The sequence below is a fragment of the Astatotilapia calliptera genome, chromosome 3 (genome assembly GCF_964374335.1).
Source record: "Astatotilapia calliptera chromosome 3, fAstCal68.1, whole genome shotgun sequence".
NCBI lineage: Eukaryota > Metazoa > Chordata > Actinopteri > Cichliformes > Cichlidae > Astatotilapia > Astatotilapia calliptera.
In genome coordinates, this window is record NC_137424.1 from 58,994,238 (window position 1) to 59,022,036 (window position 27,799).

At 41.1% G+C, this 27,799-nt stretch overlaps 1 protein-coding gene across 1 annotated transcript; it reads left to right on the top strand.

Moving 5' to 3' along the window:
• Window positions 1-643: 643 nt before the first annotated feature.
• On the top strand, window positions 644-26,837 carry rnf150b (ring finger protein 150b). Its single transcript, XM_026160322.2, has 6 exons — window positions 644-1,809; window positions 16,872-17,122; window positions 17,419-17,573; window positions 19,706-19,802; window positions 21,800-22,055; window positions 22,993-26,837. The coding sequence occupies exons 1-6, from the start codon at window positions 1,359-1,361 to the stop codon at window positions 23,109-23,111; spliced, it is 1,329 nt and encodes a 442-aa protein (XP_026016107.2). The 5' UTR covers window positions 644-1,358; the 3' UTR covers window positions 23,112-26,837.
• Window positions 26,838-27,799: the final 962 nt, after the last annotated feature.

Here is a 27,799-nt window from a genome sequence, read left to right on the forward strand (position 1 = left end):
TCTGGTCTTTTATCAGTTCCCAGAGTCAGAACCAGACACGGAGAAGCTGCATTCAGCTTTTATGCTCCTTATATCTGGAACAAACTCCCAGAAAGCCTCAGATCAGCTGAAACACTCCGTTTATTTAAATCCATGTTGAAGACTCACCTGTTCTCAGCTGCATTTGAATAAAGCACCAAATCCACACTTCTAAGCTTAAATTTCAAAACTTATATTTTAACTACTGATTTTATCTACTGTTCTGATTTTATCTATTGTTTTTTTAATCAATTTTAAATCATGCTTTTTTATTTGTTTTTCAATGTCTCTGTAAAGCACTTTGAATCACCTTGTTGTTCAATTGTGCTATATAAATAAACTTGCCTTCCCCTGCCTTGCCTTATACCATACAGTCAAGAAATGTGAATATAATTTTAAATATGGCTTTATTGAAGATTATATAAAGATGAACATGAAAGGTTATTTGGTGAAGAATGCAAAAGATAAAAAGACAAAAATATAATGTACAGTTAATTTGCTATTAATTAGCCCTCTTCCGAAAAAATAATAAAGGCATTATAACTGTGACTCAGTTTTGTAACTATAATCAGAGTGTATATTTCGCCTCGTGTCGCTTTGTGGCGCTGTTTAGAATTGATTTCTTTAAATCCAACAGAGCGCTTTAAATCCTTCAGGTAAACAACGTGTGGTGACCTTCAAAATAAAATACCTTAGAATTTCTTTGATAAAGGTTGACTGTCAGAACACCTGCTGGACATTATTTATTAATGAATTAAAGCGAATTATTGGTGAATTAAAGTTTTAATCGAGCATCACAGACTTATAATTAAAAAAGTAAAATGCTTTTATGTCGCAGAGTAATAACCGGAACTAACAGTCCACATTTCCGTAACTTTACCAGTGGACCGTGGCCCAGTCAAAACAATGCAGCCGCGCTGGCCTGCTGCTGCACTTAGCTTTAAATCTCCAACAACTTATTAACGTGTGCGCGCACTCAGCCAACCGCCTGGTGCTTCACTTCGGTGGGCTCACGTTGCGTCACTCCTGTGGTGATTTCTCCTTTCAGTTGTGCGCATTTAGGAGTTTTTTCGTGGGTGTTTCTCATCGAGTTAACGGTGGAGGCTGGAAATGGAGACTGCTAACAGGCGTCTGCTGCTAGGTAGCCCGAGAGTAGAGGAGGGGAGCGGCTAAAAACAGCCTTTTTTTCTTTCTTGTGAAAAGGGGAGTATCAGCGAGTTAAACACGCTCCTGGTGGTTTTGCCTTGTAGCATGGTGGAGTAGGAGGCTCCAGCGTTGAAGCTACCGGGCTCCTCCGACCTACCGACACACAGCTCGCTCTCACCCCGGGGAGGCTCGTCATGGCCCCGGGCTCGCTGGTGGCGGCCTGCCGCAGCCTGGCCCTCTCTACGTGGCTGCTCTCCTTCTGCTTCGTCCACCTGCTGTGCCTGGACTTCACCGTGGCCGAGCGGGAGGAGTGGTACACCGCCTTCGTCAACATCACCTACGTGGACCCGGCCACCTCGGAGCTGCGCACCGAGAAGACGGAGTGCGGGCGATATGGCGAGCAGTCTCCGAAGCGGGACGCCAAGGGGGTGTTGGTCCTGCCCGCAGCACCGCTCGACCGCCAGGCCTGCGACCCCAACACCCGCTTCGCGGTGCCCGCTCAGGCCGGGGCCTGGGTGGCGCTCATAGCCCGGGGCAACTGCACCTACAAGGACAAGATCCGCCACGCTGCAGCCCACAACGCCTCTGCGGTGGTCATCTTTAATGTGGGCTCCACCAACACGAACGACACCATCACCATGCCAGGTAGATGATGCTCTGCTTTATTCACCCCAATAAATGCGCATTTAACTCGATTTCCTCCCTCTGAAGGAGGCTTTGTAGAGCTTTTCTAAGTTGGGTAGTTTGCTGCTGGGGTGAGCTATGGGGATTAAAGGTGACGTGTTCAGTGTTTCTCTTAATTTCTTAATAAAAATGTCATGGAAAGAGTCCAACTCACGAGGTCTTTCTGTTATACGGGATGTGTTGCATCTTTCAGAGTCATTTAGTTTTATGTCAAGTCCAAGGACGAGTGCACTCACACTGGGGACTGCTTTACTGTGGACTCTGAGAAATAGTTGAGGGTAAAATGTAGAAGTGTGTACAGGTTAAGTTTGTGTCAAGTATAAATGTAGAACATAGCCACACTGACACCACCCATTGGTTTGACTCATTTTTATATGTTGTTGTTACGACCCGGCTCAAAAGCCGCAACATAACAAAGGAGACGAATACCAGCGTGTAGGTGAAAAGAAGTTTTATCTTAAAATGGCATAGCAGGTTGGCTCAAATGGCTGGGGCCACCAAGGCAAAGACTAGTGCACTCCCCGAAAGCTTGCCTCAGGTATGCTTTTATCCACACCTGAGTAGCACCAGCTGAAAACACTGAGACGATTAGAAGCTGCAGAGGGACGTAACAGTTGTGGTTGGTGTTTTGGTCTCACCTGTTGGGGCAAGAAATTGCCCCATTTAGATTAGAGTAGGGATGGCCAACTCCAGGCCTCAAGGGCTGGTGTCCTGCATATTTAAGATATCAGTTCATTACCAGAACTTCAAGACATGTTGAGGAGGTAATTTAGCCATTTAAATCAGCTGTGTTGGATCAAGGACACATCTAAAACCTGCAGGACACCAGCTCTTGAGGCCTGGAGTTGGCCATCCCTGGATTATAGGGTGAAGTGAATGGCTAGAACACTTAACAAGTTAAGTCTGAAGTAAACACACTCATGAAATCTCACGGTTGCACCCACCAAACCACCCGTCCGTCCATTTCCTGCTGCTTTTCTAGGCAGTGGCAGCCTGAGTAGAGGAGCCCTTCCTCTCCTTGTCCACCTTCTCTGGCTTTCTCAGGCCAGTTGAGAGACATAATCTCTCTGTCATGTCAGGACAGGACATGAGCCTACCCAGGGCCTCCTCTTGTGAGGGCATACCGAAAACACCTCACCCAGGAGGCATCTTAATCAAATGGCTGAACCACCTCAGCTGGCTCCTTTTATTGTGGAGGGATAGCCGACCCTGAAGCAGGAAACTTGTCAATTCACCCATAAAAGCTGTTCTTAAAAAGAAAGTACTCTCTCAGTCTCTTGAATACTTCGAGTCATGCTATCGTTTCCTTGTGACAAGGAATAGCATAGACTCTGAGTTTCTCAGACTCACTGAGGTCTTCACATCTGAACAAGGTCCAGCATCTTCAGGGCGGTGGAGTTGGCGAATTGCACAGTCTGATCAGCGTACTGGCAGGAAGCACAGGCGCTAAATGATTATTGGCGTTTGACCTTTCAAAATAGTCCCGCAAGGATTTTTTGGGTCGTAAATTGGAAAAAAATAATAAAAATTAGAAAATTTTGCATTTCCTGCGAAAATGCTGTGTGGATGCCTTAACGCTGAAGATGTCTGCTGAAAAAAGCTGAAAAAGTTGAAAAAAAAAAATGTTGCCCTGAGCAGGATTCGAACCTGGCCCTTCAGGTCTCAAGGCGGCTATTCATCTCACTGCACCAAACTCTTTCTCACACAGAAGAGGTGGAGAGACTGACAATTGTGCTGAAATGAGCAGAAGCGGCTGAGTATTGTGCTGATAAGAGGTGAAAAGGCTGAAAACTTTGCAGAAAAGAGGTGAATCAGCAGAATTTCTGCTCAAGAGTTCAATTAGCAGAATTTCTGCTCAAAAGAGTTCAATTAGCAGAATTTCTGCTCAAAAGAGTTCAATTAGCAGAATTTCTGCTCAAAAGAGTTCAATTAGCAGAATTTCTGCTGAAAAGAGGTTTTTGCTGAAAACAGCTGAAAAAGCTAGTATTTGTGCTGAAAAGTGGTGAAAAAACTTAAAATTCTAATGAAAAGGGGTGAAAAAGCTAAAATTTGTGTTGAAAAGAGTTTAACTGTTAACTGAAAGAAATGTTGCCATAAGCGGGATTTGAACCCTCCCAGTCTGAGAACAGATGCTCAACTCACTGAGCTAAAACACAGGTCAACCCGGCAAGGAAAATCAGTGAGGCCACGGATGAAATGGCAGAAATGGGCAAAAAATATTGCAAATAAAATTCAATATCTCAAAAAGTATAGAAGTTATGAGCACCAAAAGTCATAGCACACATTAGCAGAAAGAGCAGAATTTTTTTTAAAGTTTGAATGGCGAAAATCGGATGAAAACTGTGGGGGTAGTTGAGTGCCAAAAAGTGTACGGAAGCAACTAGTAAATAGTGGAATAAAGAATAAAGAGAAACAGGAACTCAATAGTGTGCCTATTCAGGCATCCACACAATAAATAAAAAAATACACACGATGTAAACCAAAGTATGGGACCTTTCCTCTTAATATTTGAGTTCAGTCTTATTGCCACAGACGTATGAAATCAGGCACCTGGCCATGCAGTCTGCTTTACAGAGTGGCTCTTTTTAAAGACCTCGCTGAATTATGAGCGTGGAGCTGTAATCTGAGTCCACCGCTGCAAGAAGTCTGCTCAGTAAAAGTTTGAGTTGGCTACACGGGTAACAACTCCCCAGTTCAGGACAGAGTGTACAGTTATTTGAGTTCATTTATATTCATGGTTGTGACTCTATATGTTTATATTGTATGTCTATGAATATTAACATTTTCCTCATGAACTGATGCGGGCGGGCATGCATTTGAATATCTAAAAAGTGAGTTGCACAGCAGATTCAGGCAGGAAATCCAAGATTTTCTAGCAGAAAAGTTTTGGAGTTTGGAACAAGGATGCAGGTTTGTTATAAAGAAGTCCATCATGTCTAAAAACATTAGTGGATTTGTAGATGACCTGTATGTAGAAGGATCATTAATGTTGCAGTCATCTTTGTCTCCAGGTCTTTGATGCTCAGATTTGTACCATAACCACACCAGGATACATCTGCCTTTCATCTCCTTTGACATATGAGGTGCTTATTCTGTTAGTTCTGTACAGACTCTGCCCCCTCATGTCTTTATATTTTGCTAGGAAAATGGGAAATACCTGCCTTACATACTGTATTTCCATGTATTGAAATACAGTATGTAACAGGTGGTACAAATTAAGTGAAACTGAAAGTCAGTTTTTGATATGACCTTAATTCGTCAACACAACCTGAACTTTCTTGTAATTACTTTAAGTAGTCTTCAGGAAAGGTTCTCCAGGCTTCATGTTTTGGGTCCTTTTAGTTTTGTTCCTTATCGCGATGATCCAAACGACAATGCTGAGGTCTGGGCTCTGGGACCAGTCCATGACCAATAGTTTTCAACTATGTGTGTGCATTTTTTTCCTTCCTATCTATGTATGCTTTTACTGTATTGGCTGTTTGTTAGGTAAAACTGGCATGCTGAAAAATAAAGCTGTCATCAATCAAACGCTTTCCTGGCCGTACTGCATGGTGGGTTATAATTTGACAGTACTTCTCTGTGCTCATAATTCCATCAGCTTTGAGAAGATGCCCAACACCACTGGTTGAAATGCAGCGCCAAACTGTGGCAAAGCCTCCAACCTGAGATCAACTGAAGGGTTAGATGTATCTCGCAGATCCGGAGTCGGGTTTTTGCTGCTTATTTCTCTTCTGTTTTGAAGCCGGCTACTTCATCTTTTGTCCGCCACTTGTATCGTTTCCAAAGCATCTGTAAGGACTGAGAGATGCTGATTTTTCAGCTAATAACTCTTTAGGAATCACTTTGTTGGTGCAAAAATATTTAACGTCTGTCAGACTGTATTTTTCAAACTAAAGAATTGGGAACAAATTATGTACTTGTGCAACAGGCTGCTAGTAACAAAGTGCATAAATACAGAATTTAAAATATTTGATAACTTGTGTTATTTATTGACACAACATTGGTCCTGTGAGTTAGGTGGGTTTTTCATGCTTAAATGATTCATAGGTCAGTGTTAACAAACAACAAAACATTCATGTGAAACTGGTCTGTTGCAAGGACTGATCTGAAAATAGGTGGAAAGGCAGCCAAAGTCATAAGAAAAATGTTGAAAGACCTTCAGAGAGCCTGCAGAGCTGTTGCTCAAGACCAGTGTAAACAAATTAAAGGGAAATCTGACTCAAAATGTAAAGAAATGAGGGCAGGACTTGTGCACAGTGCTGTATGTGTGGCACAGTGGTACTTACAGGCATAGTCGCTTATCGAACAGACCATTTTGAGTCCGAAGATCCCCTCTGTGTAGTAACGATCACAAATGCAGACTCGTTACAGGTTGAATGGGCTCAACCACCAAGGGCTCTTTCTGTGAAGCTGTATTTTGTAAAGTTTTATCAAGTCTTTTGTTTGAGATTTAAGTTTTCAGGATTTAGCTCATAGAAAAAAAGAATATTTTGGAGACTTAACAAGAAAGTAGTAATTTTTTGACCTTTTATTTGCATCCACTGGATTGGAAGAGATAGAAATCAGAGATATTCTCAGAGTTGCTGACTGAAGGTCTGTGATGCTTCTTTATCAGTTTATTTCCATTTGTTAAACGATGCTGTCAGTGGCCGTCATCCACACAGTGCCTCTCTGACAGAAACAGTCGTGTGGATCAGGGATTCCCAGCCCCGCTGCATCCACAGTGACTGATTATGGAAAACAGGCTCCTGTCATTCGATTATGTCCAGAGAAACTCCATGTGACGTTTGATGTTGGTCACGACTTAGCGCTGAGTTGCATAACAGGGCTGACTGCTCTGTAGCACCGTAAGTGGTGTTCTTTTGAGTCGCTCTGCTGCTGAGTGAAGTAACAGCTGTTTCTCTGACAGCTGGAAACTCCTTCAGGGATCCCTGGCAGGCCTACACACCCACATTTAGATGCCATGAATTCAGGAAGGGGGAAAAAGCCCTGGGTGGTTGGTTTGCTTTAAACAGTTCACGTTTTTCTGTGTCCAGGTTATTTTTTGCAAATCAGTCTTTGCACAGTTGAGTGCCGGTTAAATAATTTTTCCAGAAGTTCAACAGCTGGCCGGTCAGCCACAAGTTCAGCGACGCTGTGTTGTTTGGACATGTAATCATTTGGCTTCTTATTAAGAGCTGACTCATGTACTTGGTGAGGGCCATCACATAGCTTTTTCTTTAGTTTTTGCCAGAAAGTCAGATTCAGTTAGAGCAGGGGTCAGCAACCGTTAACACCCAAAGAGCCATTTGGACCCGGTTTCCACGCAAACGAAAACACTGGGAGCCGCAAATACTTTTTGACGTCTAAAATGCAGATATCACTGTATATATTGTTTTTTACTTTTATGCTTTGTGTGAACAACTAAGGTGTGTTGCTTATGAAATCCATGAAGTGCTACAGAGAAAATTACATTTTATTTATGTAATGAACACATTTTGAACTCTTAAAGAAATATAACAAAAGGAAAGACACCCAGCTGAACTACAGTGATCATTATTAAAAATAAATTATTGTTTTTTTTATATTTCAATATCACAATAATCTTCCAACAAGTTTAAAAAGAACTAACATAAATAAAATACACTTCAGCTAAATACGTCTAATTTATTTCCCCAATCCACGCGGAGCCGCACTATACGGACTAAAGAGCCGCAGGTTGCCGACTCCTGAGTTAGAGCACTGCTGCTGAGACTTCACCGGGTGCCGGTTTATCTCGCAGGCTGAGCAGGCGACCATGTGCCACAAAGGCTAAATGCAGCAGCCTGGGTTTGACTCTGACCTGAGGCCCTGCTTGGTTTCCTCCACTCGTTCTCTCCTCCTGCTCTCCTGCCTCTTCACCACATTATATAACAACACAGTAACATTTTCGACTGGAAACTGACTTCACTGATCAGCAGAAAAGCTGCAGATTAAATACTCGCAGTAGGTGAGGATGAATCACGATTAATCTGCTGATTAGGTTTATCATGAATCATCTGCAGAAGGCAGGCAACTGTGCAAAATGTTTTTGTTTAGAGTGTGGTCTTGAACCTTTGTTCCTTTATCAAACAGTCGGTCCTAAACCAAAAGATGCTGTTTACTGTCCAGTCAGCTGCGACCAACAATTATTTGCAGGGTTTTTGCTGCACAATAAAGAAAAATTAACTTTCTCCAAAGGAAAATCATGAGAATTGCAGTTGAACTGATTTCAACTAAACTTTTCTGAGGGGCATTTCTTAATTGAGCAAAAAACTTTGGTTCTGTTTTGTGTGTTATTAAATGGATTGAAACAAGCAGGAAAATTATTTGCTTGCTGTTAATAATTCCAGTGTAGTGCTGACATATTTTAACTGACTCCTGCACACTATTAGAGCAGCACGGCATCGACGTGCAGCCTGGACAGCACCAGCAGCTCTCTCTGCCTCTCCAGGCTTTTGCTGCTGTTTCAGGAAGTCTAGCAAACGCAAACAAGCCTCAAAAATGTGAAGTTGAAGGTATGCAAACACGGGCAGCCAATTAAAAATATGAGTGTAAATAAGCTGAAGAGGATCCTGTTCAGCATGCTGAAATGACAAACAGTGAAGTTAATGTTAGAAACATGAGTCCTGAGGCTCTGCAGAGAGGTAATGCAAACATTAGTAAAGTGAAGCAGCGGTCCGAAGACAAGTTTACCTGACTGGCTCATGATGTGTGGATGGCTCTGACTTACAGTGGTCAAGTTTGTTTATAAGCACATTTAAAAATAACAAGTGTTAACCAAATAAGAGTAGCACAATAGGAGCCATAAAGAAGCATAATACAGAAAACGGACTGATCAGGCCACAGACGGGTTTTGGTGAAGTTGTAAATTGAAGGGCCAGACTGTAAAGGCTGTAATCTGAGTACAACCAGAAGCATCTGGTCAGCTGACCTCAGTGATCTTTTAGAAGATCAGAAAGGTAACAAGGTGCAAACACAATTTAATGACTTAAAAACAAAGTCTTCAGATCGTTTCTAAAATGTATCGGGAGCCAGTGTTAAGAAGCCAAAACGGGACGTGTGGTCTGATTTGCGGGCGCCTGTCAGGCGTCGAGCCAGCGCATTTCGAATAAAACGGCTGTCGATGAGAAATGAGTGTGCTGATTTGTAAAATACTCAGTAATGAGGTGCTGATGTGACAGAGACAAGAGAAAAAGGGAAGAATTTGCTCCAGTTTTGAAATGTGATTTTGAAACTCTGCTGTAAATGTTTTAATTTTTAAATAGTTCAACCAGCAGGACGGATGGCTTCATGCCTCTGTCCAGAAGTGTGCACAGTGATCACGTAACAGGTCCTCTCCTACATTTTGCCCAAAGCCGAGCTCACATTTGTCCTTTTCCAGGCAACTTTTTTTAAAGGCATGTTTATTACTGAGCCTGCAGTCATAATACTCCTCAGTACAAACACTTTGTTTTTGGTGATTCGATTAATTCGTCCTGGATGTGGTTGCTTGTAGCCATTCTTGGCTTCTCAGCACAGCCAACCAGTGACAACAAAACTTCCTATCTGTACATCACCCATTACTATAACCTGTGAACTGTGTCATGAGCCACTGTGTCCCTGCCATTCTGTTTCTCGCCTAAATAATGAAGTTCCACATGAGGAAATCCCAGTCACAAGGCCTTAATGTTTTCTCCTGTTTTCTATCTCTTCTTTTCTGTCACACCACAACCGGCAGCCGACCTCTTTACAATTTAATGTATTTAGAAATTAAATTGAATTGATTGACGTGGACAAAATAACATTAGTTTAACTTTTTATCTCTTGAAAGCCTACGAGAACCCTGCTGAGAGGTTTCTGTCACATTTCTGACCTGCTTATAGAAGAAAATGAGGTGTGGGTGGTCTTTGTCTGCGCAGCCACCCTTGGAAAAACCCAGAAACTATTCCAGTAGTCATGATTGGATGGATGGATACTTTATTGGTCCCATAAGGCAAATTGTTGTCGCAGCAGCATGATAAAGAGTAAAAATAACACAGCCTGCAATAAACAACAATTATTTGTTGTTTATTGCAGGCTGTGTTATTTTTACTCTTTATCGCAGTTGAAATAAAAGTGACTCTGGCACTCTGGAAAACTGAGACTTTATTTAGCTTTTTGGTCAGTTTATGGCAAAATAAGTTGATGTGGCAGGAAAGTGATGCCAAAACATCCACATGCAGGATTTCTGGTTGTAGAGGGGCTTTAAAAATCTCTGATATCGATGGAAATCAGTACTGTCAGAGTGAAAATGAAGTTGGTGAATTCCTCGGTTGGTCAGGAATTCACTCTGCTAATCCACCTGGAAAAAAGGTCTATGTGGAATCAGCTGCTTTATCGTCCCGTTTATCCGGCAGATTAGTTGGGAGCTGCTGATGACTGCGAGCTGAATCGGTCTCGCTGCGTTCTAAAGTTAGAAAAATGACATAACACCTGAAATACAGAAACATTTGCAGAGGAGCTCAAAGCCTTCACAGATCTGAAGCTTGTCTGCTATTGGACAATTGGACATCTCTGCTATTGTAGAGATTTACTTGAGTTTTTAAAACAAAAGAAACCTTACTAAAGAGACTGACCAAATTGCAGTTATTTATCATGTAGTTTGTAGGTTTAACTGGAAAATAAAAATCTCATCATAACATAACATAACGATCCCAGGGGATTATTTTTAGGGCAAGACTAATCAATTTTTGTGTTCGTGTGTTAGTTGGGGTCATGTGAGTTCAGTGCAGGCCTCAGGGGACTTTTTCCTAAACTGTGGTCAGCTAGACTGTGCTTACTGAGCAAATATACTGATCTTTGTGTAAACATTAAAGTTCAGCCTCAGCTTCCTTAAGATTATAATCTGAAGTATCTGCCATCTGTGTTTATCCAGGTCAAAGTCGATGGACATTGGGCTTTCGCGTTGGAAGATTCCACATTAACGTAAACTGTTTCTCCATTATTTAGTCTATAATAAAAACCCTAAAACCTTCAAGTTACACAATAAAATAAACAAAAATTAAATTGATCAGATATTCCTGTTTTAATGAACCAGCAGGCAAAATGCTTGAAATGCATTTATGAAATGGCAGCAGTCTGAAGTAATTGATTCCTTTCATCTGTAGTAATTATGCTGCTACTTTAGTTTTTAACATCCTTTTTTTTTTTTTAGCAATGTATCAACAGATCAGAACACATGTGTATGCTACCATTGTATATAGTGTATTATCTTACTTTTTTTCATTGATTGTACTTATTTGTATTTTTGTATTTCCTTCTGATATCTGTACCTGAGCTGAGGTGACACAAAAATTTCCCTGTTGTGGGATCAATAAAGTCTTATCTTAACAATCAATTCTTGTAATATCTCCAACAACACTGTCTGCAGCATTAGCTCCAACCCATGACAGTTTTTACATACTGAAAATGATTTTTAAAGCAGAAATATAAATTTGTGTTCATCCCTCCATCAGACCTGTTACTGCTGATTTTTCAGTCCCGTTGTGTAATTTGGCTTCTTGAGAGCCACTTTTTCACTGACAGCAGCTGGATCAGCTCAAGGGTCTGATCTTTGTTGGATTCCTCCCCCCATGACTTTCAGGTGCCCCTCTCCCCATATCTGATATGAGGACTGCCCATAAAATTTGTAAAGAACTTCAGAAAGTCTGGAAAACTAATCCTCAACCTCACTTTAAACAATCTGGCTTCTTGGAAGCAAAATATAAAGAAATAATCTGCAGCTAAGTGATTTTGCACAATATTGTCAAAGCACACCAACTATTGTCTTGAGTGGATAATCTTGGCTAATTTATTGAAATTCTGGGGCAGATCTGGTCTTTTTCTTCACTGTTTTCACATTTCTTTGTTGCATCAATCATCACTAGATTCTTGTAGCACGGGTTGCTATCTGTTTGTGATGTGCAAATTTTAATGCAAACTCATACTGGAGTTGCTGATGTGATTTGTGTTGCAAAAGTCAAACAAGCTTTTAGCAGTCAGTACGTCCTGTAATGGCACAGAGCAAAAATGTTCAAGTAAACATGTTTTGTTCTCTACAATAAGAACAGATTGGTCTCTGCACATTAGGAGTTCTGAGGTTCGAGATTCAAATATAAATATATCTGTATAAACCAGCCTTATGTTTCTGATGGTTTTGATCTGTGTGTAAATGAAACTAAGCCTTGAGGAACTCCTTAAGCGAACTAAAATAGAAAAGAATTTACCTTTATGATGGCCACACAGGAATAACTTGCATATCCATTTGCATGCTCAGGATGGTTTGTTTCCATTATTTTTGAATAAAGTTACTGTACAAACTCTGACACCAGCCTTTGCTCCCGGTTTCTCCTGCAGTTAATCCCCAGCTTGTTGTGAAACGTTTGCCTAAATGTGCCAATGTCTGGCCATAAACTTGTAGCGAGACATTCTTGTACCACCTGTGAAAGAGTTTTTCCTTTGAGTGCATTTTTGTAGTTAAACACTTCAACGTTGCAGATCAACTTGTTTTTACTTGTCGAATCTTTATTGTTAAATGGAACTTTTTCTTCAAAGCTGCAGATAAGTCTTAGTCTGGTAACAAACCTTCCTCTGGGATATTTTTCTGTGCGTTCAGGGTGACACGAGGGTGCGTTTGCACTGAGTCAGGTCTCAGTCACAAGGATGGCCTCAACTCTAAATCAAAACAGCCAAAATGACAGGCAAACAAATTAAATTTTCTCCTCAGTTGTGCAGAACTGAACTTGCTGTATTCATGAGTCTTTGTGCATTTGTGTATTTTCAGCTTCAGAATAAGCAGCTGTTGAAGCTTGGTGTTGTGGTTTGGCTCGGAGGTGCAGCTCACAATCCAGCGCCATGAGCATCCTTTAGCAACACACCGAATCGTTACCAGCTGCACACCCTGATCTGACCTCAGAGTTCAAAAATGTTGCTTTTTTTCCCCCCAAGTCTCCTCCAAGCCCTTCCAGCCCATAAAAGTGTCCTAGATCAACACTTCAGGTTGTAGGTTTAACAAAGTTGGACAGTTGTGCAGATCACTGGATATTTGTGATCCACTAACATTATAAAATGTTTTGGCCTGATGTTTGTTTCTGTTGTTTTGCCCTCTGTGTGGTCTGCCTTCTCGAGAAGTCAGCTTGGTAAATTGGAAATGGAAATTATGTAAAGAGGAGACGTGGTGCTCCAGTGAAGAAAATTAACAAAGAGTGCATGTGCACAATAGTTTCACAACATTTCAGCTTTGTGGTGGCAAGTATGCCTGCTGGGCGTGGAAGTAAAATGTCAGATATTTGTTTTCTTCCCATTCGTTAAGATGGAGGCTTCAAAAGATTGTTGGAAGCATTTCAAAGGAAGCTGCTAAGGGCATGACTTCTGGAAGAACTTTGGCGTGAACCAATGAAAGCTAGAGTCTGATTGGTTATCCTGCACCATACATTTAGATATTAACACCTTCTAATGTGAGTGGTAAATGGACAGATTTTTGTTTGTCTTCTTGAGCACTCAAATGCAGTTAACGCTTTCTAACATCCACACATGATGAACAGATCAGAGAGCAACTCAGGGCTTAGTGTCTTGAACAAAGTATGCAGTCAGGGATCAAACTGCCAACCTTCTGGTTAGAAGATGACCCTGCTCTGTGTCCTGAGCTATAGCCATCCCATTCCTTTGCTTAATCAACCAAACCTTCCCTTTTCCTTTTAAAGAGGTTTCCCTACTGAAAAAGTCAGTTTAGTTCAGCTCAAGCCAACGAGAATCTTTGATCAACAAGTTTGATCTAGAACTACTTTTAGGAATAATGTTACTGCCTTCAAACCTCTGACAGGATCACTTATGGCTGTCTGCAGCTGCCTACACCCACAGATATCTCCACCACTGTCCTTTAATGAGATGGTGTTTTTGGTGAGAAACGCCCCACCTCCTGGGCTTAACTTCCTATCAACAACCCCGCGTGTCCAACCATTTCCACTTTTTATTTATTCATTTTAAAAAAAACATCTATTTCAAGAAAAGCTTCTGTAACCACACAGTTAAACAAATTATATTAAATGCACGATGATTAAGTTGATGAATAATCATGTAAAATAAATATTGATCAGATAAATCTGACTGTACTGTTTGATGTCAGTATCACAGTAATCTGGTCCTCTGGACACATGTGAGTGCACTGGAAACAGGAGCTTTCTAAACCTGCACCTTTCACAGAGCCTTACAGGGTCACAGAGGCCGGTGCGCTTCTGTTCTCTTTACCTTCACTCCCCTGGTCGTTGCTGATTGATGGCCTCCCAGAGCCCGTTACAAATGGAGCGCTCTTCATCTTAAAAAGGAGCGTGTCCCACCCATAGCTTCTGGGTTCTTATCAGGAATCATCTGTTTGTTGGGGCTCTCTCTCTGTACGGTCTTTACCCTGCAGTATAAACAGCCTCCAGATGACTGTTGTTATGAACTGGTGCTGGGAAAAAAAAACATAACAGGCCCAGCCAGCTTTCCTACTTTTCACTGCATTTTATTGGGGACCAAGCACACTCCTGTTACTGTGAACGTTTCTGTCAAAGAAAGAAAGAAAACAAAATCTCTGATAAGAGAAACTGCCTGTGATTAAGAGGTTCCAGATCTGCTGTAGGATTATAGAAATCCTGCAATAATCCTATAGTAGTCGCAGAGTCACTTATATAATCTTGTGTTCATCCCAATGCTGAATATGCCGTGCATCACAGATCGTGTATTCGGAGTATTTTTAGAGAGGCAGTCCCTTGTGTGTGGGAGAGGAGCTGGTCTCCATAGTGATGGGGGGATTTGTTGAGCAGAAGCTGTTATTGGATCAATAAACAGGCTACTAGTGCGGGTGTGTTTGTGTCGAGTACAAACTCTGCGAGGTTACCTCCACAACAAGGAGGTCGAGTGAACAGTCAGTTTTCCGGACACTGAAAAGGTAAATAAATAAAAAGCGGATCAACATTTCCATGTCCATAAATGGTGTTAAATAAATATTAAAGTCTGGCTAAACTCATTGCATAACATGCAAGTAAGGTCATTTGAACACTGATAGTCGATTAGTTGATTGGAAGTTATTATTTCTGCACAGAAAAACTGAATGGTCTGCAGCTTAGCCTGAAATGTGTTGTAAATGACTGGAAAGAATAGATTTGAGTCTTAGATGCTGTTCTGGTAAAACGATTGCTTTTCAAGGACTTTTCTGACAAAAACTAAAGTTTTAGCTTTTAGCTCAGGTTTAGCTTTGACTGGAATTAAGAAACTTATTTTTAAGGACGCATAAAATCCAAACTTGAAATCAATGTGAGAAACACTAATGAGCTGAAGTCGGCACATCTGTTCATTATTTCAACGGCCCCCAACCTTTTTTGCACCACGGACCGGTTTATGTCTGACAATATTTTCACAGACCGGCTTTAAGGTGTCGTGAATAAATACAACAAAATAAAACTAGTACCAAAAAAAGACGTTTTATTCATAGCACACAGGAAAAGACCCAGGGAAACAGAGTTGAGGATAAAAATGATTTAATAACAACAAAAAAATAACACTAAAAGCCAAATTAAAAACCATAAATTCCACACCCCGGTACCGGCCCAGGGGTTGGGACCACTGCATTATTTAGTCTGTTCAACATTTAATGTCTATTAAATTAATTTAACAAGTTTTGTTCTGATTAGCTGCCCCTCATAAACTGAGAGTTTGAACAGCAGGTGGGCGGAGCTTCTATTTTTATAGCCATGCCATGCGAGGAGTAGGAAAAAAACTTTATCAAACTGAGCGTTTAGAGCAGTCTAAAGCTTTGTGCTGATAACTGAGCTCATTATTTGAGCTGGTACTTAGATTCCCAGTTTAAATGTTTGTTAGACCCTGAAAAGGAAACACTTAATTTTTTTTCCTCACAGTGAGTGGAAGTAAAGTTGGCCTGAAGCTAAGGACAACTCTTCCTTCCTTCATTTATACTAAGCACAGTTAAAACAAACGATAGTATGACATTGTCTGATGCATAAATAGGATAAAAACTAATTGGAGGAAGTGGCAACTGTGAGTAACAGATAAAGTAGGACTTGCTGGTCTCAGGTTTATCCTACAGCGAGCTGAAGGTTTAGGAGAAAATGGTCAAACCATGTTAGTGAGGAGGGAAACCCTTTTGGTTTGGGATGAGTTAGAAAGAAGTTTTAGAGCAAATGAAAAAGTGTAGCACATTTGTGTTAGGTTGTGCAACCCTGTTGGGACAAAGTTTCCAAACAATGTTTTATTTGTTTTTTGAGAAGAAAGCTTGGAGTTTGTGACTTTTATAAGACTTAAAAATGCACTTGTTCATAAGAAGGATCTGCATAAGAAGTTAGTGAGGGTGATCTCTGCCTTGGAAAAATCAAACATATATTCTAATGGTCATCAAAACCACGTCTTTATTTATTATATGTACTAAAATGTAGGGCAGGGCAATATGGCCAAAAATATTTCTCACTATATACATTTGAAAATTTGTGATAACGATATAACTGACGATATAATTGACACGAGACAAAATACTTTACAACTCCACAACTTTATTACTGCAAAAAAACCCTTCAATGTATTTTCACTTAAACAAGCAGCTGTTTTTTATGTGCATTAAAGCTATATAACATTTAACAGTGCAAATGCAAATTGTGTGTATCTGACGGACGAAAGCTAAACCAGTTCCACACCACTGAAGTTGCAGCATTTTTACAAACCAGTTCTGGTTCATCCGTTTCATTCAACAGTCCACTTTCGTCCTTCTCATTTTCCATTGCTGTCATACTTTTTCCGCCATGTGCGTATGAAAACAAAGGCACTGCGCATGTGTGTTTTACTCTATCGCGTTATTTCCTTTTATCGTTGCCTAACATTATACCAGCATTACCGTGAGCGGTATGATATGGCCCAGCTCTACTAAAGGGCGTTAAAGTTTCATTGCAGGTTCATCGACCCAAGGAGTAAAATTTAAATACTTGAATGCTTTTATATTTGTCACTGACTTAGTGCTTCTCACCTGTCCTCATCTTCAGGTGCGAGCGAGGTCGTCGCCATCATGATCCCGGAGCCAAAAGGCCGCGAGATCGTATCGCTGTTGGAACGAAATGTGACGGTCACCATGACGATCACCATCGGGACGAGGAACCTGCAGAAGTACGTGAGCAGGACGTCGGTGGTGTTCGTATCGATCTCCTTCATCGTGCTGATGATCATCTCCCTTGCCTGGCTCGTCTTCTACTACATCCAGAGGTTCAGATACGCCAACGCGCGGGACCGGAACCAGGTGCGAACACGGGTCTGCGTCTCCTGCTGTTCTGCTTAGTTTATGAAGACAGAAGGAACAGCATCATATAACTAGAGCCTATGTTAATGAGGTGGTTCAGAAGAGGTTTATCTTTTACAGTATAAGAGTAAATACTTACATTTTTAGCACTTTGAAACTTTGAAAATGTATCGTCAGTAATGTAGTTCATCTCTGCTGAATAACAAGCCCATTATTGGAAAGTGTTCTGTTTTCAGCTTGTAAAACATGAATCACATTTTACAAGCTCGAAGTAAAGACTCACTGTGTCTCTCCAGCGGCGTCTTGGTGACGCAGCGAAGAAGGCCATCAGTAAGCTGCAGCTTCGCACCATCAGGAAGGGCGACCAGGAGACCGAGCCCGACTTTGACAACTGCGCCGTCTGCATCGAGGGCTATAAGGCCAACGACGTGGTCCGCATCCTGCCCTGCAGGTAACCACAGCCTCAGAAACACCTCACGCAAATGTGGAAGTAAGGACTGAAGGATGGGGATCGTATTATGTTTGAGGACTGAGTGCTGCGTTTGAATGAAGACCTTCAGGATAGTATCTTCTATACAGTGCCAATTATTCTTTTTTTCTTTTTGGTGGGGGCTCTTTAGCTAATTTAGTATTTTCATGGTGTTTTTGAGTCAGTTGGTGTTCGTGAGGCCACTGTAACCTGCAGGAGCTTAGCTGCCACAGAACAAACAGTCATCGAGACTGAAAAAGACCTCAGAGAGTCTCCTGACGTCTTCACGCTGTAGCTGTCGCAGGTTATGAGCTCAGTGTTAGTCTGTGCAGGGAAATGACTCAGAGCGGACACGACTGTTAGACAGGGATAGTGTGTTTGGGTTACTGAAAACAGCTGATTTTTAATGCTTTATTTGCTGGTGGGTTGCGCTGTCTATAAGAATATACCATGTTTTAACTAGCAGTGATGTGAATAATCTATATCAGTGAAATAATTACAAAGTAATTACTTAGTGCTTTGAAATAAATATAGTGCTGCAGGTGTCAGTGCTAGAAAGAGGAGGACAAAGATTAGAAGACGTTTAATAGTAATGGAAACTAAATAAGACAGCTGTGGTTTTAACTTCTTCTCACTTCAGTTGGGCTGTTTCTGCAACACATAGTGGGCTTGGACAGCAGCTGAAACAAGGCCTTTCTTCATGTTTACTGGTTTGTGCTGCTGCTGTCGACTACAGGAAAAACATGTTGGCTCCACCGCGGCTCACTGACTGTTTTTTCTGCTTGTGTGTCAGACTACACAGTCCCACCAGAAACTGTGACCGCATCAGTCTTTGTTGTGATATTAACCTTTTTTCTTGACAACAGCTGAGCCTGCGGGGGCTACACTTTAGCCCTTAAGCTGGTTAGCAACCAGCTGACAACCTACGGTGACAAGAGGAAAGAGGGATTTCTGGTGATATTCAGATGAATTCAGTTGCACCAAAACTCTGCTTTTGAATGCTTTAATCACAAGCAGGTTGCCACAGTCGTCTGTAGTGTCCTTGTCTACAAACACTCTGCATTTCACTATTTAAGCTGTAATGAAACTGGAAAAACTTGGACTTCAAGGTAAAAGTTGTGCCTTACTGTTAAAACCAACACTTTTAAAAGGGTCAGCTTTTACTTTGAAGGCCAATGGCATCTTATCCCTTTTTGTATTGCACTTCTGACTTTTTCACTATCACTCGATGAGTAGTTGCTGGATGTTTGCAGCCAAATCAGCAATCTGCAACAGTCGGCGACATGCACTGCTAAATGCATTTTACAGTCCTTGTACAAAGAAGAATACCTGTTTTATGTTATGAGGGTCACTAAACAGTCTGTTAACCTACAGTATCCTCATGTGATTGATTCTAATGTGAAAATACTTTAAAAATATAAATAAAATTAATTATTGCGGGTTCAGCCTCTTTTAGTTGCTTCACAAGTAAAGCTGTTGTGGACTCTGATGGAAACCCCGTCACTGACCAAGGTGGGCTTTAACTTGACCATCAGGCTGTTGTCTGTGCTGAACCCTGGCATGTAGAATTTTATCTTTCTTTGTGAAAATGAGGGAAAACTGAGAGAAGAACGACAAGCATCCAAATATTTAAAGACAATGATGACCATCACTGGTAAACTGTCAAATACCAGCGAGAAAACGCCCCGTCGAGTGTTTGTTGTTCAGCCCTACCGAACTTGTTGAATGGAAGCCGTGATCGTTGCGGGCAGAGTCGACCTTTTTATTAAATTGTTGCCAGTCTTGTTTTCCTGTGATCACAAAACCACTTTGTGCCGATGGAAGCTGCTGAGTTGAGCTCAGGGCAGATTGTTTTCTTGTGATCAGAGGAAATGTATTTTTGGTTGTGACTACAATGACTATTTGTTTTGACCTCACAACACTCTGGCTGTGCGGCGCACTGTATGAGATTACCAACCAAGTTTCATAAAGCATGTTTGTGCAGATTCTTGTGTGCCGGCGCTAAGTGAAAGCGGGTGTGATGTTTGTCTTTCCTCACAGCATTTTTCTAATGTTTTCAGATCCACAGTAGAACGACTGATTTCACCATATTTTATTGTTTTTCTTCTTTGCAGACATTTGTTTCATAAGAGCTGCGTAGATCCGTGGCTGCTGGACCACCGCACATGTCCCATGTGCAAGATGAACATCCTGAAAGCTCTGGGCATCGCTGTGAGTGTGAAACTGGGTTTTATATTTCCTAGAGTGAGCACAGAGCAGGATATGCAGCCCTGAAAGGAAGTGATTTTATAGTTTAGGACTGTACAAGAACGTTATGACGTGTTTACGGCTGCTTAAATAACAGGTGATGATAATATCCTTCCTGGATCTTTTCATATATTGTCGCTGATCTGTCATAGCAGCCCCAAGTCATGCATCCTCTGATCCGTAATGGTAGCTGAAGATAAGACACGGGTGTCAAACATTGGGCTCGGGGGGCAGAATGAAGGCCGCAGTCCTACCCACTTTTCAGAGTGTGAAAATTGCAAAGAAGGAAATGAACTTTTTAGTGAGTTTTGTCCTTAAGAAGGGATCACGTCCCAAAACTCCAAACTGTTCATTTAATCTAAGCCAGACGTCTGAATCATGCTCAGTTTTTACAGCTGTCTTACCGACAGAGACGTAACCCACTGTCTGTCTGCGCACACCAGAATGTGAGGTGTTTTCCATGAAAGTGTTCATCATCAGTTTTGGAAATGCATAATTCATTAAATGAATGTTTTCTGAGTCTGTTTAAACGTTCTCACTTCTAAATAAAGACAGCGACTTGCAATTCTTTGAGACACTCGTCAGATAATATCCACTGTAGACCAGAAGTTGGGAAATTCCTCAAGCTGCAAGAAACCGTTGCAAAACAGAAAGTGTTCCTTTGTTCAAAAACTGAAGGGAGAAAACATACAATCCTGTATTCGATGACTGCGATTGAAATGATCCTTTACTAGCTTTACTAGAATTATTTCTTTTAAGGTTGTGTAAATGTTTTGAAGGTCTTGGCAGAAACCCCTCGGTTCAGAGATGTTTCAGGTCTGCTTAGAAACAAAATGACTAGGTTTGCATCAAGGGTTAGTGAGGGTGGTCTCTGCCTATGGAGCTACCCCTGGAGAAACCCAGAGCCTTTTCTAATGGTCATCAAACCATTAGACCACGTCTTTATTGAGATATTGTCAGTTGTCAAAAGTCGACTTTAAGGGTAAAAGCAAGGTCATCATCAAAGAGAGGAAAATACTTCATGCAAATGACAGGCTCTTTCTTTCTTCTCCTTCTTTAAAAAAAATACTGGAGTAGCTTTGAATGATTCACTCCAAATAATCCTCGTTTATCTTACACTGGGCTCTGGGCAGCTCCTCGGTCTCAAAGATCCACTTAGCTCAGCACCCTTCATGGACACGTCCCCGTCTCAGTTTTAATGACTGATTGCCGATTCCATTACCCAACCTGTTGATGCCGTTTATCATATTTCCCTTCAGACTGGTGTTTTTAACTATTATTTGTGTAGTGTTTTTTGTATTTTCTAACTATTATTGAGGCGTATTTCTCAAAATGAAGAAGCTTTAGTCCACCACCGCAACAACAGAAAAACACAGTAAAAGTACAAACGGACATCTCAACCAAAGGTCACCCCACTGACTTACATCTGCCAAGAAAATCACGTTAACTTGTATCAGTGGAGAGTGTTTGTCTGACAGTTTGTTGTTAAAAACACACCATGGCCCGATGTTGGACCGGCCATTAAAGCAACAAAAATGAGTAGAAGCCTAGTAGAAAATGTTAAATACTGACAGTTATGTAATTGGTACTGGAACTGTTTACTACATTAGACATCTGTTTTGTATTGCGTTTAACATTTAGGTTGAATTTGTTCAGTAAAAATTGCTTTGATCATTTTCCAGTAAAAAAGTATTTTTTCTGTTTGTAACAAAACTCAGTCATTCAGACTGTGACCCTCAGTGTTCAGAGCTAAAACGTTTTTAAGCTTAGAAGTACAGGTTAGCTTGTGTCTCAGAACTAAGGTGTGAAGTCTGACATAGGTCAAAGAAACTTTTAAAAATGGCTGTCACACATGTTGATTAGTTAGACCCTCACTGTATCGTAGGTAGAATGACACGATGTCAGTCGGCTCCTGGAGCTGGACAATCACACTGGTGTTCTTTCATGTCGCTCTGCTACAGCTGAACGCAGACTGTCTCGACGACCTGCCTCTGGACTACGACCTGGACCTGGGCCGTGTAAGTGGGGTGGGCGGCGTTGGGGTTCTGGCCCTAGAAGCTGTGGTGTCCGGGGCGTCCAGCGACGGCACGCTGAGCGAGGGCGGCTCCTCTGTTGTGCTGGACCCCGGCGTGCGGCGGGTCGGGCTCCCACAGGACTACCAGGACCCTGACACCCTGAGGGACAGCCCTGTGACCACCACCACGGACACCCACACAGGTGACTCTCACACTCCATCTGATAAGTGCTCGTACACTGACACCCAGTGGTGTCTGTGCCCCATAACTCGCTTCAGTCATGGCTACTGCAGTCACACTGACTATGTGATGCATCTTTACCCTGATCACATTAAACTTCCTCTTTATTTCATAATGAGGAAGTTTAAGTGACTGCAAAAGAGGAAGCAGAAATACAATTTTAGCTTAATTTTATTGAATGAAAGGGTCCCATACCAACCATGCTACAAACTATTATAGAAACATAAAGCTAATGTGACACTTTTGGCAGATGTTTGGGGATGTTTTCATTTCTCTGTAGAAAAACGTTCTCTTGTCTTGTCCTGGAAGTATTACTGCCATGTCTGTGTCATGCTTTAATGTCATCCTTTCTAACATTCTTTCGACTGGTTCTTATATAGCACTATTCTGCTCTACTTGAGCACTCAAAGCAGTCTATACACAACACTCACCTACTCACACATACAGTTATGTAAGCAGTTTTTTCTACTTCTAAGTGCTTTCTAACATTCATACTCCAATGAACACATCAGAGGCAACTTGGTTTTCAGTGTCTTGCCCAAGGATACTTTAGCATCCAGACTGGAGCAGGGCTCAAACCACCAACCTGCCAATTAGATGACCTGCCTGAAGTCCTGAGCCACAGACATTAACACAGTCTTAATTCTAGGTTCTGTTTAGCAAAACCGAGATTAGATTGCTCTCAAATGTCTTTGCATTGTTATTGTAGACTAGAACAGCTGGCTTCACCTGGCCAAGTTTGAATTGAACTTATTTATCGTTATTATTGGAAGGAGTTTCACACAAGACTTTCAGACAACCGTGAAACTGAAAAGAGCGAACCCTCTCTGTAATCTGAATTAAAAACAAAAGTTACGTCTCCAGAAACTCAGGAATAGCCCTCTTTTTCTCTCTTTCAGGTGAGCTTCAGCCAATGGCGAGCAGCGCCTCAGTGGCATCATTTGTCATCGCTGTGGAAACGGGTCTGTCAGACGAGGAAGTGTCCTTGGAGCAACCTCAGTTGGTGGACAAGTCCTGAGAGCAGCACAGCAGAACCTAACCAGAATCGGCCCAAACCAGGCTCTAATCAGGTTCAGATTAGATAAATAACAGACCTGACTGTTATATTTAAAAAAACAAAAACAAAATGATGAAAAAGAAAAAAATATCTGAACCAAACCTGACCGCATTCGACTGAGCAAAACCTGAGCTAGGCCTGGGATCTGGTTCTGGTTTTCTCTGGTTCCAAGTGGATGCTAAAACCCAGATCCAGCACCAGGGTTCTTCTTGGCTCTTCTACATGGATATGTGATACAAGATTTCGCCAAACCAACTTGTCTGGACCAGACGTATTGAAACTAAGTGGGTCTTTTCCAGTGTGTTCACCTCAGTCCTTTCCTTGGTTCTCGAGTTAACCAGGATTTTTCTCCAGTGCAACTCAGTCTACAGATGTCTTGGTTAAATCCAGTTCTGCCTCAGTCAGACTCGCATCTTGTTATCCTTACAAACCTTTCATTGACCCTGACAAGCTTCTGCAGTATAGATCGAGTCCTTCATTTCAAGACTTTTTTTTTGTCTCCTGCCTTTGAGGACTTCCAAGAAGCAGTAGGCTGTATTTCTGTATGCAGTCCGTGAATATAGATTAAGCTTTTGTTCTGTAACTTTTCTCTGGATCTCCTGGAATATTCTCTTTTACCTGGTTTTCCCAAATAGGGAAGCACAACAGCAAAAACCAATCATGATGGACTGCTCGCTTCCTCTCCAGGTTCGCATTATTGGAAAACTCTGTTAAATAAGCTTATTTTAATTTGCCTGCCAAAAGGCCAGGCAGAGCCTGTTCCCTGATGTGTGTGTGAGTATCTGTGGTGGATGATTTACATTTTGCAAAGGTGGACATTTACTTTGAAAGGACACAAGCTACTCTGAGCAGTGGTTTTCTTTAGTCTGTAGTTTATGTAAAGAGGTAGCTTTGTCCTGAAATAATTACTACCACAGTTTGACTGCAGTTTGAACAGCAATTACACACAGTATTGTTTCCTTTTAATCCCCCCCCTCTTTTTCCCTGTCTGTGTTATTCTAGGCTTTGTTATCTTAACAATACTCTGACAGTATTTAGTTTGGTTGCTTTCTGTCCACAGTTGGGTTTCCAAACAGGGTTCCTATGTTTGTCTGCAAGAGCGATGACATTTAAACCACTTTTTCCCATTTTTTTTTTATTTGTTTGTAGATTACAGGGCTCCACAGAAAATTAGAGGATTGATATGGTCTGGCCTTTCTGTACAAGAAGTGCATATGGAGGCAATAAATCCTGCACCTTGGGTAATCGGGTCGATAGACATCCCGTCATAATGTATCAATCATCTTTCGAAATATTTAAAACGCTTCCAATGCTGAGCAGAAACATTTCTGTCGATCCTTTGTTGTGTTAACCCGAGATAACCGTTTGAACCATCTGCATGGCCTACACATGCAACTTTTATTCTCAGCAAAACAATCAATGTGTGCACATGTCAGCTCTGGTCTGTTCTGATAAAGTGGACAGAAAGAATGAAGAGGAGTCAGTTTAGTTCAGACTGTATTTTTGTCCACATGTCAAATTCCATTTTCTTGATACGAGTTATGCAGAAAATTGCAATAAATTAATTAAGAGGGATCCAGTCAGACCTTAGAAGCTGAAAACAATTTCAGAAAATGGGATGAAAATGTGACAGTTTTGAGATTTCTTCTTCAAACCCATAATCACAAAATAAAAGTGCAATAAAGATGGCTGTCGAGTCCATAGTCAGTGCCAGTTTTTTTCCACATACGCCATTTGGAAAATTTCTATCACCAAAGTGCACGAGAGGGAAGTTTAAAAACTCCAACGCTTGCAGTTGCTGTGCTATGTTACTTAAACATCAGATGTTCGAGTTGGGATCCAAGCTTAGAGTTGACCGCGCTGTAGTCGTCTGAATGACAGGCTTATTTTGTTCCCTAGCAAGGTAGAGTTATTTGGCCACAAACAGTGGATTTGCAATCTCCGACTTCCCTGAGGTGGTCTAACTGAGGTGTGAACTTGAGATTTTCAGCTTCAGGTGGAACACAGCACGGGGCCGGTCTGTTGTGGTTTGTGGCCTCTGACGAACTCGGATGTTGGAGATTCCTACGTTTTGTTGCAATTTTTGCACTGATCATTTGTGCAATTAATGTAGAACTGATTTTAATTAGGAACAAGATATCAAAGTCTGCCCACCCTTTAAGGTACACAGTGGAAACACTTCCCTTGTCCTTCTTCCGTCACCTTAACCTTAGCTAAGCAAACTCTGTGGCAGTCATACATCCAAATGCCACGTAGGAACCCTGTCTATAGCGTTGCCTTGTTTTGTTTGACTGTCCAGCCGTCTGTCCGTCTGCCTGACCACACGTGTCTGTTACCATGGCCTCATGCTGCCTTTTTTTTTTTTTTTTAAAGACACATTTACCTTTAACCCTGACAATCAAGGATTGGGTCCTTTACTTGCTAGTCAGGGATCCTCTCTCTGAACCTTAGGAAACCTAAGAAGCGCTTTCAAATCTGCAGTCAACACACCACACAGTAGAGGTTAGATGCTATTACTACTTCCACAGATCAAGAAATTATCACCACCTCCTGTGAATTAAAGTACCTGGGATAGAGAAATCCTTTTAGAGCTTTAGAGACAGATTTGTGGAAACGCGTTTCATCAGGATGTGTTCGTCAGCTCGAAGCCGAACATGTAAATAAGTATATAACACAAGTCCACTTTGCCACGTGGCATCACTGTCAGTTTGTCAAATTGGTACGCAGACTGTGTAGGGCTGCGGTCGCATTGTGGTGTCGGTGGCACCACAAGGTTCCCGAAAATGAGAAAGATGAAAGATTGTCGTCTATTTTGATACCAGAGGAGACATTTATTTTTGTAAAAAAGACTGATTTCCTTCCCACTCTCCCGAGTCTACCTGTTGCCTGGATGATTCTCAATGTGATTGAGCATTGACCGATTATTAATGATTATTTGTATAATTGTACATACACACAGTTTGCAAAGGACCTTGATGCTATGAGCCTAAACTGTTGTTATTATGCTTCTCTGTAAAAGGTTTTTGGGTTTTGTTTTTTTCTCCTCTTTGCTGTAACCTGATGAAAAATGAGAGAAATGAGACCAAAGGGCAGACTGGAAAACCAGCGCTATACTGGTCCACCAGGCAAACTGGATCTTATGAGAACTTCCAATGCTCAAATAAGAAGACATAATAAATATAAATGTTGTGCAATGAAAAAATAAAATATTCTCCTAACAAGGCTAAATTTAAGTGGTGTGTTTACTGTTTACTTGTACTTTAAAACTAATTAAAAGCAAATGTAATTTGGAGTTTTCTGATGAGCAGACTGATATTTGGACATTCAAGCTGGTACAAATTTGCAGCAATCAAAGACACAGTGGTTGTGTGTTGCGGTCTTCAGTCCTCCCAGTGGCTTCTTTTTCTCTCAGATTCTCAATGAAACCGAATTTATGTTGTGAAATTCTCCGACTTTGCTTCCAAGACTTCACCTTTCCTGTGTCTTCATGGTTCAGCTTCAAACCTGAGAATTAGTCCACACTAAGATCCACCAGTCACCAAGTATCCTGTTAACACTGGCTGACTGAATCTAGAACGGTCGAGGGCTGATAACACATGAAGACGATTGATTTGTATGCCTTGTCCTCCTGGCCTGTTTTCAGTGAGTGATGTTTTAATTAAAGTTGCTTTGTGTTATAAGCTTGAACTGCGTATCGATATTTGCACTTTCGTCCTCTTCCTGTGTGACTGCTGCCATACAGTGGAAGTGAGCTGAACTCGAGCCTACTTTGAATCAGCTTCTCTTTTCTTTTTCTAGTAGAGACTGATGCTGCTGTGGCGTAATGTTCGCCCACAGAACATATAATGGAGGATAGACCTCAGGCTTCATAAGGGGCTGTGGGGAAAGACTCAAGATGGTACAGAATGAACGTGGTCCACTGGAGCTTTTCATTTTCAATAGATACAGTATAGGTTGGTTTGTTTTTGTTTTTTTTTAATATCTTTTATGGGTGTTAGTTGTAATGAAATAACTTTAAAGCACCATGATCTGTTTTAAAACATCCAAAATTTAGATTTTTAAGGATGGAAGAGCAGCAGCAGAATTTCTGGCAGCACCATATTAATAGCCTCTTAAAGGCCCTCCCGTCATGTACCCAAATGTTTAGAGAAATATCTATTCATTTTATGTAAATGGCATTTTAGGTCACAGAAAACTGAACTTTTATTAAATAAATAAATAAAAGCAGGATTTCTGCTTTTAGGTGTTGAGAAGAAAAACAGACTTTGTCTTTTGGCATCATCATGTACTTCTGATCCCCTGTTTCGACGTCAGATCGGCCAACTTTTTTTTATAAAATTCGGGTAATATCACCACAGGTTACTTTGGCATGCTCTCGACAGCGGCGCGGCCTTTTCATAGGAAGGAAAATGTTTTTTTTAGATTAATAGATAAAAAATAAAAATAATAACTGTGCATGCAGTGCTTTACATTTTTTTTATTTTGCATTATCACTAGAGTCAAAAAGTATTTTAAATGATGCCCACCTTTCATTTCCCATTAATACATTATTTCAAATTAAGAAATATTTGGGAAAATTAAGTTTTCTTGCTCACATTAAATTTAATATGAATGCTTTAATAAAGATTATTTCCTAATTAAAAATGATG

What these genes read in the sequence shown, in the direction of transcription:
- rnf150b (XM_026160322.2), top strand. Translation starts at nt 1,359, where the DNA reads ATGGCCCCGGGCTCGCTGGTGGCGGCCTGCCGCAGCCTGGCCCTCTCT. An exon ending in GTCCGCATCCTGCCCTGCAG is followed by an intron (nt 17,574 to 19,705) that starts GTAACCACAGCC and finishes TCTTCTTTGCAG; the next exon opens with ACATTTGTTTCATAAGAGCT. An exon ending in CACCACGGACACCCACACAG is followed by an intron (nt 22,056 to 22,992) that starts GTGACTCTCACA and finishes TCTCTCTTTCAG; the next exon opens with GTGAGCTTCAGCCAATGGCG.